Source organism: Catharus ustulatus, chromosome 1 (assembly GCF_009819885.2).
Source record: "Catharus ustulatus isolate bCatUst1 chromosome 1, bCatUst1.pri.v2, whole genome shotgun sequence".
Lineage (NCBI taxonomy): Eukaryota > Metazoa > Chordata > Aves > Passeriformes > Turdidae > Catharus > Catharus ustulatus.
Genome location: NC_046221.1, coordinates 117,942,026 through 117,958,375, shown reverse-complemented (window position 1 = coordinate 117,958,375; position 16,350 = coordinate 117,942,026). Strand labels below are relative to the sequence as shown.

Sequence of the window (16,350 nt, the reverse complement as noted above, 5' to 3'; positions counted from 1 at the left end):
GGTGATGCCTTGGTTGTCATTCATAATCAGGAAAAAGTAAAAATCTGTTCTTTTGTTTCTCCCTTATGACAGAATGTAGAAAACTGATTCGTTTCATTGTTAATGCAATGAGTGATATGAATGCTGTGCTTTTAAAATCTGTTCAGGCAATTTGGTTTTTTTTGTTTCAGTGCATCAGGGATTAATCAGAATTTTCTCCAAGCCTACATTTTCGAAGGTAAAATAACTGTTTAAACATATTTATTTCATTTAGATTCCTAGAGTGTACATTCCATTCCATGTCTTGACAACCTAACCCAGTAAACAAGGGAAGGCCCAAAGAAGCAAAAATAGTACTATCCATTTTGTTATTAGTCCATTAGTGTTATTAGTTATTGGCTCATTTGCTCTTAGTCTCTCATCCCCACCTCTGCTCAGCACAGTGTGGGTGTGCTTCTTGTGCTGAATAAAGAAAATTACAGGAAATAGGCTTCTGTTTGGTCAGGTTGTCTGTAATAAAGTAGGTTGTAATTGAAGTGATCCAGCTTTCTTCCAGGTTAAATTTTGGACTTTGTAAACATTACTGAATACTTGTGTTAAGCAAGGATATTAAAGCTTTTTAATCTTGTGTGGCAGAACAACTATAGAATTTCTCAAATAACTGAACACTAGGAGAGCAACCTTTAGAGGTTTTTGGTTTTTTTTGTTTTTGAAAGGAGGTGGTTGTTTTGGACTCTTTCCAGATTGATGGAGAAAGCAAAACATTTAATGTTTCTAACTGCAGCAGCAATGTTACATTGTGTTGCATGGGTCAGGTAGTTCCACAGGCAGTTGTACTGGGATTTGACTGAGATGGAGTTTATTCTTTCCCATAGCAGCCCTCAAAGAGCTGGTACTGGTATTTGTAACTGGTAATGTTACAACACACCAGTATTTTGGCTGCTGCTGAGCAGCACTGGCACAGCATCAAGACTGGCTCTCCAACATTTTCCCTTCACCAATAGGCTGGGGGACAAGATCTTGGGAGGGGACAGAGCCTGGACAGCTGATCCAAACTCAATATCCCCAAAGGGATATTCTATGCCATGTGGTATCTGGCCAGCAATAAAAGCTGGCAGAAGGGAGGAGGTGAGCAGCATTGGTTAAGGTGTTTGTCTTCAGGAACTTCTGTTCCACGTACAAAAACTCTGCTTCCACGGAAATGACTGGACATTGGCCTGCTGATGGGAAGTAGAGAATAAATCTTCTGTCATGCTTTGCTACAAAACTGCTTTTATCGTAAACATGAGGTTTTTTTTCTCTTATTTACTCCTTCCCAATCCTGCTGAGGAGGTGAGTGGTAGAATTGTGTGGTGGGTACCTGCCATTGCAGGTACCATTGCACCCAGGGTCAAGCCACCAGAGCGATGTGTCTGACAAATATTGTGTCCCTTCAGGACCTTTTCGGAATAGAAACTTCCGGATCAGAAGAAACCTTTGAAGCTGGAGAAGTTGGGACACGAAGATCGAAAGTACCAACTTACAAGGACTATCTGTACCTCTTTAGAAGTCTGTTGGGCTGTGACACAATAAAGGTAAAGCACAGTTAACATGGAAATACAAAATGAAACTGGAAATTAAGTGCAGTCCTGAATCTTGTCATTTTATGGCTACTTTTCTAATCTCAGATTTTTTCCAATTTTCATGCTGTAGAAGAACTGTTTTCTGGTTTTAGTTGGATTTTATTGATGATAAATTAAGTAAACAGGGATTGATTTATGCTTTCATAGCTGAGAAAGATCTGAAACTGGATTATCTGGATCATTTAAATGTTAGTTTGCAAATTAAAGAAATAATTGTCATTTGTGTTTTGAAATATGAACATTTTTGTCTTACACAGGAATGTGTTTTTGAAGATGCAAACTTCCTTACTGAAAATGCACAGCTGCAGTCCCTGAGTCATGTCCTGTATGATGAATTTATAAAATCTATTTTGAAGATTATTGAGAAATTGGACCTGACTCTTCAGAAACTGGATGTGAGTGAACAGGTGAGACCTGAAGACCTACCCATTAACTCCTGCTGTTGTAGGGGAACCATAATCATGTCCCTTGTTTTGATTTCATTATGCCTATATAGCACCTTTTAGTGTCCTTGAAGTAACATTTAGCCTAGACAAAATGTTTTGCATAGTATTTCTGCATGCTGCAATGCAGTGTTAGGAGATGGAAACATCAGAATCAATAGAAGTTCACAGAATCTGTTACATTAGACTTTCTATTCTGGAATCTACTGTTTTTCATTTTCCAGATGGCTTTCTCCTTAGAAGCAGGCATCTCTTATTTTTCCTTTCGATTACTGATATGTCAACTACTAGTCCTTCATCTGTCAGAATACCTAGTAACAGCTGAAAAGACAGACTGTTAATGTGGCAAAAAAATGTGTGAAAGCTTTCTGTGAAACATTCAGTGTTCTGTCTTCAATATTTTTTTTCAGGATGAAAATGCAGGTGACAGTGCTTTGGTTGGGCCTTCTTCTGACCCTGCTTCAAACCTTCAGCCAACAAAACCAATAGATTTTATTGCCTTTATAAATCTCGTGGAATTCTGCAGGTATTGATATGTTTTTATGTAATTTGAAAGTTACGAAGTGGTTGGAAGAAGTTTGAGGTGAAATGCATTTAAGATACTTATTTCTGAGTTAGTTTGATAGATTGTATTTCAAAACGCACAAGATAGTTAGGAGGGAGACATTGAGGGTTTTTCAGATACCTGGACCATAGCTAAGCACATACAAGCTGATCAGCTCATGTTTTTTAAAAGAGTATGAGAGACCTTCATTAGCATTCATTATCATTATTTGGGTGTAGTTGTCTTTCATTATATGTCGTAATTTGTGGTATTATCCTGACCATGTATCCTAAATACTTAAGAGACCAGAGATGCAGTCTTCGTAGACTAGTAAGGAGCATTAAGTGAAAGGTACAGCATTAGTTGCCTGTGGTGATACATGTGGATGTGATATATGAGGATGTGAGGATTTTGTAGAAATTCAATAATGAGATATAATAAGGGATAAATAGCTTTACTCTCTAAAGCAAAATGAAAATCTTCATGTGCTTGACTCAGAAGGCAGCATGCATTTATTCTCTGTCTGTCTTTGGAGCTACTCTGTTACAGCAGTATTTCTTTCATGTACTGAGATGAATGGTTTTAAAATATAAAATATTGTATGTGATTACTTTTTTTCTTTTTTTTCCTCCTATTTTTTTTGTGCACTGGTTTTAGAGAGATACTTCTGGAGAAACATGTAGAATACTTTCACCCTTGGGTATATTCCTTTGGTTATGAGCTTATTATACATTCAACAAGACTACCTCTTATTAGTGGATTCTACAAGCTACTCTCAGTTACAATGAAAATTGCTAAGAGGATAAAATACTTTGAGGTGAGATCTTTTACCCAGTGGAGGGGTAACATATTGTATTTATATATAGTATTTTATTCCCTATGGAAAATAGTACATTGAAACTATTACTGGATTCTTTCAAATGTTTTTAACTTCCTATGCCTCCATAATTAGAAGCACAATAGGAGTCAAAATTTAGAAGCCCAGTTTCAGAAGAAACACTGTCCATGTATAACCACAGAATCTCAGAATTGTTAGTGTTGGAAGGGATCTCTGAAATTCATCCAGTCCAACGACTCTGCCAAAGTAGTGTCACCCAGAGCAGGTGACACAGCAGCTCGTCAAGATGGGTTTGGAATGTCTTTAGAGGGAGAGAGTCTACCTCCCTGAAGAGCCTCTTCCACCTCTGTGTTCTTTCCAAAATACTGAACTGGGTGAACAGAGAGATGGGATGCAATATAAATGGTGTAAAAGATATTTTGGATAGAAACAATCTAACCAGAACAGGGGATCACATGTGGGTTAGTTACTCAACTTCTGGGGTATACTCCTATTCCACTCACTGATTTCCACAGGGAATATGATGCCCCATTGGTGGATGCACTAGCTGTGGTTTGGAAGCTATTGGACTAAAACACGAGGATGTGTAGCCCAGAGCTGTCCCTGCCACTGTTGCTGATGGCACAAAGTGAAGCACATTTGGAAACACATTGGGGGAGTTGCTTGCACTGTGGACATTATTGTAGATTGCTTTCTTACTATACCAGCATTCTTGCCATCTGGACATCCACTGTTAGGGAAGTTTTGGTTTTTATGGTTTGTTGCATGAGGGGAGAAAATTAATCCATTGAAAAGTTACTTTGCAGTCAGTATCTCTTACTTATTTATTCAATATATTTCAAAAAGTTGACCCTCAGTGAACCATATTAACGTTAATTTCTGACCTCTGACAGATCAAAAACACATTTCAAGTTTTCACTGACACCAGTTTCATATTGGACAGTATTCTGAGTTGAACTTGTGGTTTATACATGTACTGCATGCTTTTTAATGGTATTAACTTGTGACTTCTGTTTGATAGGGTGTCAGTCCAAGGAGCCTCAGAAGATGTCCTGAAGACCCAGAAAAGAGCTCTTGCTTTGCACTCTTTGTAAAGTTTGGAAAAGAGGTAAGGAGTTTTGTTCACTAACTTTCTTACTCTGAATATAAACATGTGTGATTCAATCAAAATTTCACCTTCTGAGGAATCTTACATACACGGTAGAAGTATTCCTGCTTTTTGAGCCATGCAACCTGGTGAGGTTTTAAGATCTTTTTCTGTCTGTTTTTTACTTAATGTCAGAGGAAGTGTATTGGTCACCAGTTCATATAGAATTGAGAAATAACAGTATAAATACTTCTGGTAACTGTCTGCCAGTGAATGAGATTCCAGTATTGGTTTTGGCTTGTTTTACATGGGTATTGATACAGTTAAGTCAAGATTTCAAAAGGTTTATGTTTGTTCTTGATCTATTTATCTGAATTTTAGGTTGCAGCAAAAATGAAGCAATATAAAGATGAGTTGTTGGCATCTTGTCTGATTTTTTTGCTCTCTTTACCACATGACATCATCATGCTTGATATCAAAGCATATATTCCTGCACTGCAGGTGAGTCAAAGTGATGTACATTAATGCTAACACTTTTATCCCTAAGATATTCTGTAGCAAAGTCAGTATTAAGGTAACTGTTAAGCTCTCTACACTCTTCAGTAAGATAGAATGCAAATGTCTTGACTCTTTGGATAAAAAGTTAATTGTTGGAATTTGCTTTTACACTAAGCAGACTCTCTTAGTGCCTGTGTTGCAATATAAATGTATTTCCTGGGCTGATCTTGAGTGAGATGCTAAGCAGAGAAAAGTTATTGCAAAGAGTGATATACACTAAATGCTTTTAAAATTGTCTCTTTTACTGTTAAGCAACATGAGTCAATAAATGTGAAAGGCTGATAGTTTTGTATTTGACACTTAGAATGCATTTAAGCTGGGCCTTAGCTGTACCCCAATGGCTGATCTGGGCCTGGATGCCTTGGAAGACTGGTCAGCTCACATCCCCAGACATATGATGCAACCCTGCTACAAGGATGTCCTGCCTCTTCTTGACGGTTATTTGAAAAGCTCTACCTCTACAGGTACATACATGCAAAAAATTGCTCATCTTAATGAAGAACAAAATATTTTTTTTTATTAAGATGTGGATATGCCATACCTTTTATTTATATTGTGCACTTTCTGTGTTTGGAACAACATAACTTCCCTTACACCCCAAAATGCATTTTTTTCTTAAACTAGGATTTACTTGCTTCTGCAGAACAATCAGAAATCATTGCCATTCTATTTATTACTTCTGTGTGTTACGTCTTTTTTTGCTTAAATTAGCTTAGTTTTACTAAGAGACTAACTTTCCTTAATGAAGATTTTAAATGAAAGAATAATTGTCACATTTTAGAACTAAACATGGGCAAAACAAGAGTGGGTTTTTTTATATGACACTATGAGAATGTGTGTGAGATGCTGGTACAATAAACTGGTGTTGATATGCTGTTGGTTTTTTTTCATTAGTTGAATCCCAGAATAACTGGGAAGTAAGGAAACTTTCTCAAGCAGCCCAGAAAGGACGTAATAAAGTTGTGATACAGCGTATAAGAAAAGCAAAGACATTTTCAGTGGTAAGGACCCTCTTTAGAGTTAAATGTTAATGCTTTCTTCTCACTGCTTCTTTTGCTTTGTTGCATGAATACTTTTTGTTTATGAGGACTAGTTCTACCTTAGATGAGTTTAATGAATTCCATTCTACAGTGTGGCTCAAGAAGCTGTTACATCAGCATAGCTGGAAAGATGTTATATTTCAGGGTGAGGATGGGAATTAAGCAGGAAAAGGGCACTGAAGAAATCCTGTAAGTCAGTATCACTGTTAGACTGATACATTATGGCAACAAAAATCTAACTCCGACACCCAAAATCAAATCCCTGCTTAGCAGCTTTGCAGTATGCAATACAGTTTTGTGGATGTTTAAGCATTTGAGGGATTTTTAATTGTCTTGTGGATAGGCTTACAGTCTTTAGAGACCAATGTATTATTTTGTCCAGTGGCTTCTCAAATATAAGTGTAGTTTTATTTGTATATGTATATGTTTGTATACAAACTAATTTGGAATAAACCACTTTTTAGGTGTGACACTACTAGTTACTCCTATATATAGAACTCTTTCCAACCTGGTTGTCTTTAAACACGATGCTCCTGGAGTGAGTCCAGTGGAGGGCTACAAAGATGATTAGAGGACTGGAGCATCTCTGATGAGGAAAGACTAAGGGGTCTCAGCTTGTTTAACCTGGGGAAGTGAAGAGTGAGAAGAGACCTCATCAATGTCTATCAGTACCTGAAGGGAGGGTATCAAGAGGATGGGGCCCGGCTCTTCTCAGTCCTGTTCTCAGCAATAGGACAAGAGGCAATGGGCAGAAACCAAGGCACAGGAAGTTCCACCTGAATGTGATGAAGAGCTCCTTTACTGTGCAGTGACCGAGCACTGGAACAGAGTTCTCAGAGAAGTTATGGAGTCTCCCTCACTGGAGATATTCCAGAACTGTCTGGATGCAATCCTGTGGTGGTGCTCTAGGATGACCCTGCTTGAGAAGGGAGGTTGGACCAGATGACCTGCAGCAGCCTCTTCCAACCCTTGTCATTCTGTGAAACAAAATTAGTTGATTTTATATTTTATTAGTTGATTTTATTTATAGGCTGCTTCTGAAAAAGAGATGCCTGAGAGAGGCACTGTTGAGTCTGAAGAAAGGAGGCTCAGGAGAGACCTTATTGCTCTTTACAACTATCTGAAAGGAGGCTGTGGCCAGGTGGGGGTCGGTCTCCCAGGTAACAAGTGACAGAACAAGAACAGGTGGCTTCAGCTTGCTCCAAAGGAGGTTTAGATTGGATATTTGGAAAAATACCTTCATGAAAAAGGTTGTTAAGGATTGGAACAGGCTACACAGATAAGTGGTAGAATCACCATCCCCGAAGTGTTCCAAAATGTGGGTGTGGCACTTGAGGACATGGTTTTGTGATAGGTGTGGCAGTGCTGGGTTAATGGTTGGACTTGATGACTTTAGTGGTCTTTCCTAATCTAAATAGTCCTGTGATTCTATATAGGTACAGGATCTAAACTTTAAGTTCTGGAATTAAAGCAAATGAAAAGAGCAATTTTTGCTTCAGATTTGTTTCTGCTTTTTACACTGTTATGTCATTCTGTAGGTGTGTTATCTGTGATAAAATTTTACTTGAAGTGGTAATTGAAAGCTCAGAAAATGCAATGAAAGTGCTTTCGAGTCTTGCCCTCTTTTGTTTACTAAACCAAAGCTCTTGTCTTGTTTCTTCATGGTTTCATTTTACCTTAATCTGTATTTAATAATAGTCATAAGACCTTAATTTACTCTGTAAACCAAATTAGTTCTATATAGAAATAACTGTTCTTTCACTAATATTAGTCTGTTGAATTATTTAGGATAATAATCCCTCCTTGGAAGCAGTAAGGACTAGAGTGGCACGCCTTCTTGGATCTTTGGGAGGGCAGATTAACCACAACTTAATTACAGGTGAGTATGCTGTCTAAAATATTTATATACCTCTGCTGTCTCTCTTGAAAGTAGATTTCATTGAGGCCTCAAACATCACTGCTCTCATTTAAACAAAATTACTTTTATTCAGTTCTGGAGTTTAGTAGAGCAGAAGTATTCACCAACTTAATATGGAGTAGAGAAAGTGTTTAGGAAACTACAATTGAAAGCAAAAAACTATGCATCTGAGTATATGGTTTTATTTATTCCATCCTTCACCTCTGGCTGCAAAGCCATTTTGAAACTTTGCCCCAGTTTGTCCTTAGTACTTACTTCTACCTCTACTACAGTTCTCAGTATTTGAGAACTGCAGTCATTAATTGTGTAAATATCAGCCAGCTTACTTTTTCACTTGTGAGTTTAAAGTACATCGTGCCTCTAGTATGTGTGGGTAGTAGAGTTCCATTTGGGTGCTTCTCAAAAAAAAAAAAAAGAGGTTTTCTCCCTTTCTCTGTCCAGTACATGAACAAGCTTTATAATTTAAATATTAAATATCATACCGTCTAATAAAAATGGAAAACAACAGTGTAAGTATCTGACCATGAGATTCAAGGGACAAATTCAGCACAAAATTTAGTTAATCGAAAAAGTACAGTAGTTTCACGAATACAAGCCGCACGGATTATAAGCCGCACCCCCGGTGCCTCGACAATGTTGCTGTCTTTGTCAATAGATAAGCCGCACCCCGAATATTAGCCGCACTTTCGTTCGTAGCGAGAATCCGTGCGCAGCTTTCACAAATTGGCCAATTAGTAACAGGATCGCGGCATAGCGGGCTTTACTGGCTCGGGGCGGGGCCAGGAAGGCTCGGCCCGCTCATGGTGGCCGACGGGGCCGGGTGGCCCAGCTCAGCGCCACGGCTCGGCAGGGCTGGCCGGGTGGTACTGCCGCCGCCGCCGGGCTCACTGGCCCCCCTCTCCCGTCAGCACCGCCCCGCTGCCGCGTTCCCTAGCCCCGCCGCCGGGCTCGCCGGCCGCGGCGCGCCGCGTTCCCTAGCCCCGCCGCCGGGCTCGCCGGCCGCCCCCTCCCGTCTGCACCACCGCCGCGTTTCCTCGCCCTGGCCGGCACTGCAGGCCCCCGCACCGCCAGGCTCCCCCACGCTGCTGGCCCCGATTCTGCTGGGCTTCCCCCGCTGCCAGGCAGCCCCACCCGTCGGCCTTCCTGCTTCTGCCATGCTCCCCTGCACTGCTAGCCCCAGTTCTCCCGGGCTCCCCCGCCCTGCTGGCTCAGGCTCTGCCGCCCCCCCTGCCCCGCCCTGCTGGCTCAGGCTCTGCCGCCCCCCCTGCCCCGCCCTGCTGGCTCAGGCTCTGCCGCCCGCCCCCCACACTGCTGGCCCCGCCTCTGCCAGGCTTTCCCACCTCAGCCGGGGCCGACCGGGCTCCAGCTTGGCTTGGGGCTGCCGCGGGCTCTCACTTCCGTATTGGCAGCTTTTAGAATTTTGTTAATGTATTAGCCGCCCCGGAATATTGGCCGCACTTCCGGGTTTCCACCAAAATTTTGGTCAAATTGGTGCGGCTTGTATTCGTGAAATTACTGTAATTTAATATTATGCATTTTATTCTTTGCATATTTATGTTTGTTTCTTCTGGCTTTACAATAATTTTTCTTTCTGCCGAGTACTTATCTGTTACTGAAAAATACTGGGGGAGGTAACCTTATTCTCTGGAAAATAAATATAAATTGTCATCAGATTTTGTTTATCAAATTTACAAATATGGGAATATAGGGAGAGAAAGGAGTAAGTATGCCAGTTTTCCTTGGAGGAGATAGCTGTAAGTGGCTGTAAATGTAGCAATTTTCTGTGCAATTGCAGGAGTCAGTATGTTGGATCTTCTTGTCTGATTGACCTTCAAGAATTTTCTGTAACATTAGAAGACAAATGCATTAGATTGGATGTCTTACAGAAGTATTTTAAATCAAGTGTGTTTCAATGTCTTCTGGATTTGTCTCCAAACTTAACCTGTATTGAAACTGGAGACTGCACCTCTCACCTGAAATGTTGGCTACAATTTTTTCTGTAGGCATTTATATATCAGGTATTATATATAAATAATACATACAATGCCTTACATGTATATATAAATATATATAAGGCATTAACATTACATGGCTATCTAACTGAAGTTGGAAGGTTACAGATTTTTTTTGACCCAACTAAGTAAATACTTGTTCTATGTGTATTGTATTAAGCTTGTTTTTATCTTTCAAATGCATCAGCTACCTCTGCAGAAGAGATGATGAAGAAATGTGTATCCTGGGACACTGAGAAGCGCCTGAGCTTTGCTGTACCATTTGCAGATATGAAGCCTGTCATCTATTTGGACTTGTTTTTGCCTCATGTGACTGAACTGGCTCTTTCTGCAAGTGACAGGCAAACAAAAGTATTGATTTTTAAATTTTTTTTAATATATCTTGTTTTATGTTAGCTGATAAAATTGCATAAAATAATGTCTTTGTTGCTGCAGACCTGTTTTAATTAATTCCTAGGTAGCAATGTGCTGCTTTGGTGCCCTTTCAAGATTACACTATTCTGAGTATTTACAAGCTAAAGAGCAGAAGTTGCTATAAGTTCTGTCAGATAGCACTGTACTTGATTTAACATTAAAATGAATTTTTTAAACTAGTGGACCTTATTAAACTAATTTGACCTCCTTCACATTCCCAGCCCATGAATTTGTGGGCTCAGTCCAGCAGAACATTTAGGCAAATATTTTGGGGCTGTGCTGGATTGGGATGTTGATACCCAAAGAGAGTCCAGACTGGAAGTATCCTTGAAAACAGCATGGGTGACTTAACTGATGATGAACTTTCTATGGCTGATATGTGACTGCCCATGACAGAGACTAAAACATTAGGAAGAAAACCAGTTAGAATGTGTGTAAATAATTTCCATGGTCATGGTCTGTTCCTGGAACGGTGATTTAGCATAGATGTGATTTCTCAAGTACACACTTTCTTGTGACTCGTTCTCTCCTGCCCACAATTTTGTCTACTCTGTGAGGATGCATATGGATGCATAATCAGAGAGATGTTTAAATTTCAGGTTGCAGCATGTGAGCTGCTGCATGGCATAGTCACATATATGTTGGGGAAAGCCTCTCAGATGCCAGAAGGACGTCAGGGTCCCCCACCAATGTACCATTTACATAAGCGAATATTTCCAGTACTGCTTCGTCTTGCTTGTGACACAGATCAGGTAAGCAGATTAATTTACATTAATTTTAACTTATTCAAATACCTTTAAATGTGGTAATTAATTAATAGATTTATTTAGGAGTATTTCTAACTTGCTGGTTTGGTTGTTTTTTTTTTTTTCCTCAAATGAAGAGTATTTTGTAGGCTGAAATTCTATTCTAGGGGTGAATCGTCGGGATTTTGGGAGTGGGGTCGAAACCTTTTCAAATACTGGTTTTAAATACTTCTATAATGCAATGTAGTTCAGAGTACCTCAGAGGAGTGTACAAGAGAGATTCGTGTTTCATGGTTCACTCAGGGAGTTTGTGGCAGTAAGCCTCTTTATCACCACGTGTAATTTCTGTAGTCTTTCAGTAATAAGTTAATTGGAGGTGAAGTTGATTATTTTGATATTGTGTGTGTGCGAAGCTGCAATCATAGGAAAAGCATTTGGGAGAGAATTTGTAGCTACCTCTTGGATACCTACAGATGATACATTTCATTCAAACATTTGAAATTGATATTTCTCCTCCTTCGCACAAAACAGAACAGGTTCCTCTCCACTGAAATTACAGATTTTTGTACCTTTTGAGACTGCTGATTGAACCCTGGCATCCGTATCTGTTTTTAGGTCAAAGGGATTTTGTGTTCTGATAAAATAGACAGGAAACTGTGTTACCAACTTAGGTGAAACCTCTTTTGCTGGTGTGTAGCTTGAACATTAACCATAAGTAAATGATGTCTGGATTGGTCCAAGCCACAGGCACTGCACTTGAAGAATGTGTATATGCATAAATAAGTGTGTTTAGTGTTTCTTCCCTTCATGCTGTAGAATGACAGTACTCAATCAGGCTGATTTACAGGTAGAATTATTGAAATCCAGGAAGTTAGATTAATAGTAAAGATAGATTTTTAGATCTAAATATGGATTAAGAAACAAACATCCCTGTTTCTCTTACTGTGTATTGGCACATCAGTTTGTGGCATACAATGTTCTTTTTCTCAAAAGATATTACTAAAAGTAAGCTTGGAAGTTATTAAGACTAGCTGAATAGAAAGCATCTAACCCATTTTAATTGTCTGGGGTTTTTTGATCCTTGATATGGGAATGTAATATGAAATGGGTTTATCATTTTATAGACCCTTTTTCAAAGTACTGGTTTTTATTCTTACGTATTAATAGCAAAGTAGCATGGAAATATATAAATCCTAGAAACCTAGTTAATGTTTACTGTTTTCAGGTAGCAAGACAGTTGTATGAGCCTTTAGTCATGCAACTCATTCACTGGTTTACCAACAACAAAAAATTTGAGAGTCAAGATACAGTGGCATTCTTGGAAGCTATCCTGGTAGGTCATAAGTCTTTCCTCTCTTTTCTCTGTGCCTTGTGACTTTATTTTTAACTAGCATCATTTTACTGCTGAAGCAACCAAGAACACTTGAACAGATAGAATAGCCCCTTAAATGTTTGAAAGAGAGAAAATAGTTGGTTTATTTATTTATTTTCTAATAACCATTTAATATTTCTTAGCTAAGATTTTGATGATTTCTCTTTCTTTGGCATTCTCAAAGTGCAGGTATATCATCTTCAGATAAATGAAATACTCTTTATCATCAGTATGAGCTAGGAACAACTGAAGCGTGTTCACCATTCATCCCCCTGAATGCTTAATTTTTTTCTAAGTATCTTTGCCTTTACCAGGTGCAAAGTAAAACTAGCTTTTGCACAGAACAGAAGTGGTTGGAGGCAAGGTAGGTCAAGAGGATTGAAGTACTTTTTTTCATAACAGTCAGTGTTGTCACACCACTTCTTAGGCAGAGGAAACACACCCATCATAAAATGAAGTGACTTAGACAAGACTCCTGCACTGATAGCTGACAAAAGAATAGAAATCCAGATCTTTGAGCTGTAATTCGGCACTGTGAGGGCTGAAAGTTCTGCCCTTCCCTTGGACAGTAGCAGTTTTTAACTTTGTTGATTTCTGGTAAACTGTGAATACAGTTTTTTGATTTGCAAATAATGCAATGTAGATAAGCTACTATAATACTGCAGGGAGACAATGGTGGCCTTTTTTCTCATTCTTGAGATCAAATAATCTTGTGTAATTTCAGAGTGGCATAGTGGATCCAGTTGACAGCACTTTGAGAGATTTCTGTGGCCAGTGCATACGAGAATTTTTGAAATGGTCTATCAAGCAGACAACACCGAGACAGCAGGAGGAAAGCCCAGCAAACACCAAGTCTCTTTTTAAACGGTTGTACAGTCTTGCTCTTCACCCCAGTGCTTTCAAGAGGCTGGGTGCAGCACTTGCTTTTAACAGTATCTACAGAGAATTCCGGTGAGCCAGCAGAGCTTGAAACAGTAACTAACTTAGACCTAAAGGTTCAGTGAGATAAAGAATTAATTGTACAGCTCGAATAGTCATCCACTGACACTCTATTAATGTATATGATAGCTGTAAAATTCAGTTACTCAGCTTATTTTTAGTAATAATTTTGTTCTTGGGGCTTTCCGTCTGTGTGAAATGTATAAAAATAAATTTTCATCACCAGTTTATAAGAAGATTTTTATGCCTTTTCAGGATGCTTGGCAAATTTCACTGCTATTTTTTTTAGCTGGTTTAGATGTACTTTTTTTGTGCAAACATCTTTTGCAGTGTATCTCTACAGTATTTAATTTGGTGGGTTTTAATTAGGATTTTACATTTAGTGCTTCTTCTACTCATGTTTCTCATGAAATTTTTTTCCTGTTTTTTAAAGGGAAGAAAATTCTCTGGTGGAGCAGTTCGTGTTTGAAGCACTGGTTGTTTTTCTGGAAAGCTTGGCTTTAGCCCATACAGATGAGAAGTCATTAGGTGAGCTATAGTTAATTAACTGCGGGATGAAGAAAAAAGTTACTTTGTTGAATCTCAGGCTATAAGATTTTAAAAAAACTGTCAGAAAAGTACATTTGCTTACTTTTGCAACAAAGGAAGAATTATTTTTCATTATCAGTAGAGAGGTCATTTGATAACTAGTTAGGAACTCTTTGAATCAACTCCTTGCAGTGTATAAAGGTGGAATATTTTGAGCCCAGGAGAAAAAACGTTGTCCTATTTACAATGATTTACAGTTTTGTAATAACACTAAAAATGCTGTTGGTGCTTTAGATTTGAGTTGTGGTTTTGCAGTTATATGATGTAAAAACATGCATCTTGATGAGAACCAGTCTATTCTTCTATAACAAACAAATGCTCCACAAATTGCCATTTTGATACAGTCTATGGAATATTTCTATTATTTTGTGATACTTTTTTCTCATTGTTTTGTCATTCTTTACAGCAGTATGTAGTTGTGTGAAGAATGTGTGACCTCTTTCAGGATATTAATGATTCTTCAGTAAATCTACTTTTCTCTCTTTTTTTTTCCATGCTCTTTCATCGATTAATAGTAATTAGAACATAAAGTTGGTGTAGCAGAACTTAAATTCCTTCAGAAAGGTTCTGCATCTTTCAACAATCTATGTAGAGGCACAGAGTAGTGGAGCTGGTAGACATTATCATCTGTAAGTCTGTCACACCATGTCTACAGTGCTATCTCAATTTATTTAACCAAATTACTGGCAGTTTTTTAGAGATGTCAATTCTCTTTCTCCAACAGGTACTGCCCAACAGTGCTGTGATGCCATTAATCACCTGAAGCGCATAATCAAGCATAAAGCACCTTCTCTGAACAAGGAAGGAAAGCGGAGGATACCACGGTCAGATATTTGCATTTGTTTTCATATTCCATTTTAGTAAACATCATCTACTAATAGTACTTCCATTAAATGCCTGGGATTCTGAATGAGGACTGTATCCAATAACAATTGCTGATACAGACCACCTGATGTGTCTATTGAACCACTGGTGGGAAAACACTGAACATGATATGAGAGGGGCATGATTCTTTATTCCAGCAAGGTGAATTAGATTTAGTTTAGTAAGAAGAGGCAGAAAAGCATGTTCCCCTCACAGCAGTGTATATAATAACATTAGCACTGGTGCTAAAAAGCAGGCACGTGGAGGAAACTCCTCCTCTTCTTACTGTTGTTAAATGTCACCAGAAGCAGGACAAGCTGCAACAGGATGATCAGCAATTAAAGAAAGGAAGCAAAAAAGATAAAAGAAGCAAACTTGGATTCACAATCAGGATGGATGAAGCTCTGAGTCACCTAGCTGATCCTGATTTGATCAGGAGGTTGGACTAGAGACCTCCTTGGTTCCCTTTTTACCCAAATTATCATGTGATCTTAAAGAAACTGGCAATTGGAGTTGACATTTGGGTCACTGGTGTGGCGTTTGTTAAGTTATGAGAGTGGATGATTATGGGGATGGAGAAAAACTGTGCAGGCTTATTTAAACTTTAATCTCCATTTTTCCTCTTTGAGTTGACCAAGAGAAGGGAAAATACCTTCTTCTGCATTTATAATTGTTTTCCACAATGGATTATGCTTTGGGGATCCCAAGTAGCGTGAGGGGAAGGGAAAGCAGTGTCAGACACGATGGTGGAAGAACTCTTTCTTGTAGTGCAGATGGGCTGTGGTTCGATAGATAAAAGGAATTCACAGTGCTCATGGAACATTTTTATTTTTTTCAACTGAAAGACTATTGCTTCTTGGTAGATGTCAAGAGGACTGTTAATCCCTAATGTTTTTGTGCAGGGGATTCCCAACTACTAAATCCGTGCGTCTTCAGGACATTGTCATGTGGCTCTTAGTGCAGTGTGGACGACCTCAGACAGAGTGCCGGCATAAAGCCATGGAGCTCTTCTATGAATTTGTTCCTTTATTGCCAGGTATTTGAAGTCACAGTGCACTATAATCTTTGCTTTCTATATTCTGTGCATGCCTTCCCTATGTGTTTCTGTGCAGGGCAGTAATTACAAGTAAATATCCGTTCACTCAGTGTTGTTAAATAGAAACTGAGTGGTTGCTTATATTGCAGATTGGGTACTGTGAGAACCTCAGGGTTTGAGGAATGTTTTTGGGCATAGAAGAGGCTTTTATTGCAGTCTTACTTCAAGGCCCAAAACTGCTGTTGTGTATCCAGCTAAAAAAAAGACAAAATGTGTTGATGAGGAACTGTTAATGTCATAAAAATTGGCCTCTTCCTTAAGGAAGGAAGAGAAATATGGGAATTTTAGGA

General features: G+C 38.9%; 1 protein-coding gene across 3 annotated transcripts in view; it reads left to right on the top strand.

Annotated features, from left to right (window-relative positions):
- PRKDC (protein kinase, DNA-activated, catalytic subunit) overlaps positions 1 to 16,350 on the top strand; it is an 85,013-nt gene that overhangs the window by 11,653 nt on the left and 57,010 nt on the right. For all 3 annotated transcript variants that reach the window (XM_033058353.2, XM_033058344.2, XM_033058360.1), the window contains exons 14-30: positions 171 to 217; positions 1,416 to 1,553; positions 1,859 to 2,008; positions 2,455 to 2,570; positions 3,246 to 3,405; positions 4,448 to 4,534; positions 4,895 to 5,014; positions 5,376 to 5,535; positions 5,966 to 6,072; positions 7,900 to 7,990; positions 10,229 to 10,392; positions 11,055 to 11,207; positions 12,427 to 12,534; positions 13,298 to 13,524; positions 13,946 to 14,040; positions 14,825 to 14,924; positions 15,867 to 16,000. In XM_033058353.2, the coding sequence (XP_032914244.1) occupies positions 171 to 217; positions 1,416 to 1,553; positions 1,859 to 2,008; positions 2,455 to 2,570; positions 3,246 to 3,405; positions 4,448 to 4,534; positions 4,895 to 5,014; positions 5,376 to 5,535; positions 5,966 to 6,072; positions 7,900 to 7,990; positions 10,229 to 10,392; positions 11,055 to 11,207; positions 12,427 to 12,534; positions 13,298 to 13,524; positions 13,946 to 14,040; positions 14,825 to 14,924; positions 15,867 to 16,000 (2,157 nt within the window). The remainder of the gene's footprint in view (positions 1 to 170; positions 218 to 1,415; positions 1,554 to 1,858; positions 2,009 to 2,454; positions 2,571 to 3,245; positions 3,406 to 4,447; positions 4,535 to 4,894; positions 5,015 to 5,375; positions 5,536 to 5,965; positions 6,073 to 7,899; positions 7,991 to 10,228; positions 10,393 to 11,054; positions 11,208 to 12,426; positions 12,535 to 13,297; positions 13,525 to 13,945; positions 14,041 to 14,824; positions 14,925 to 15,866; positions 16,001 to 16,350) is intronic.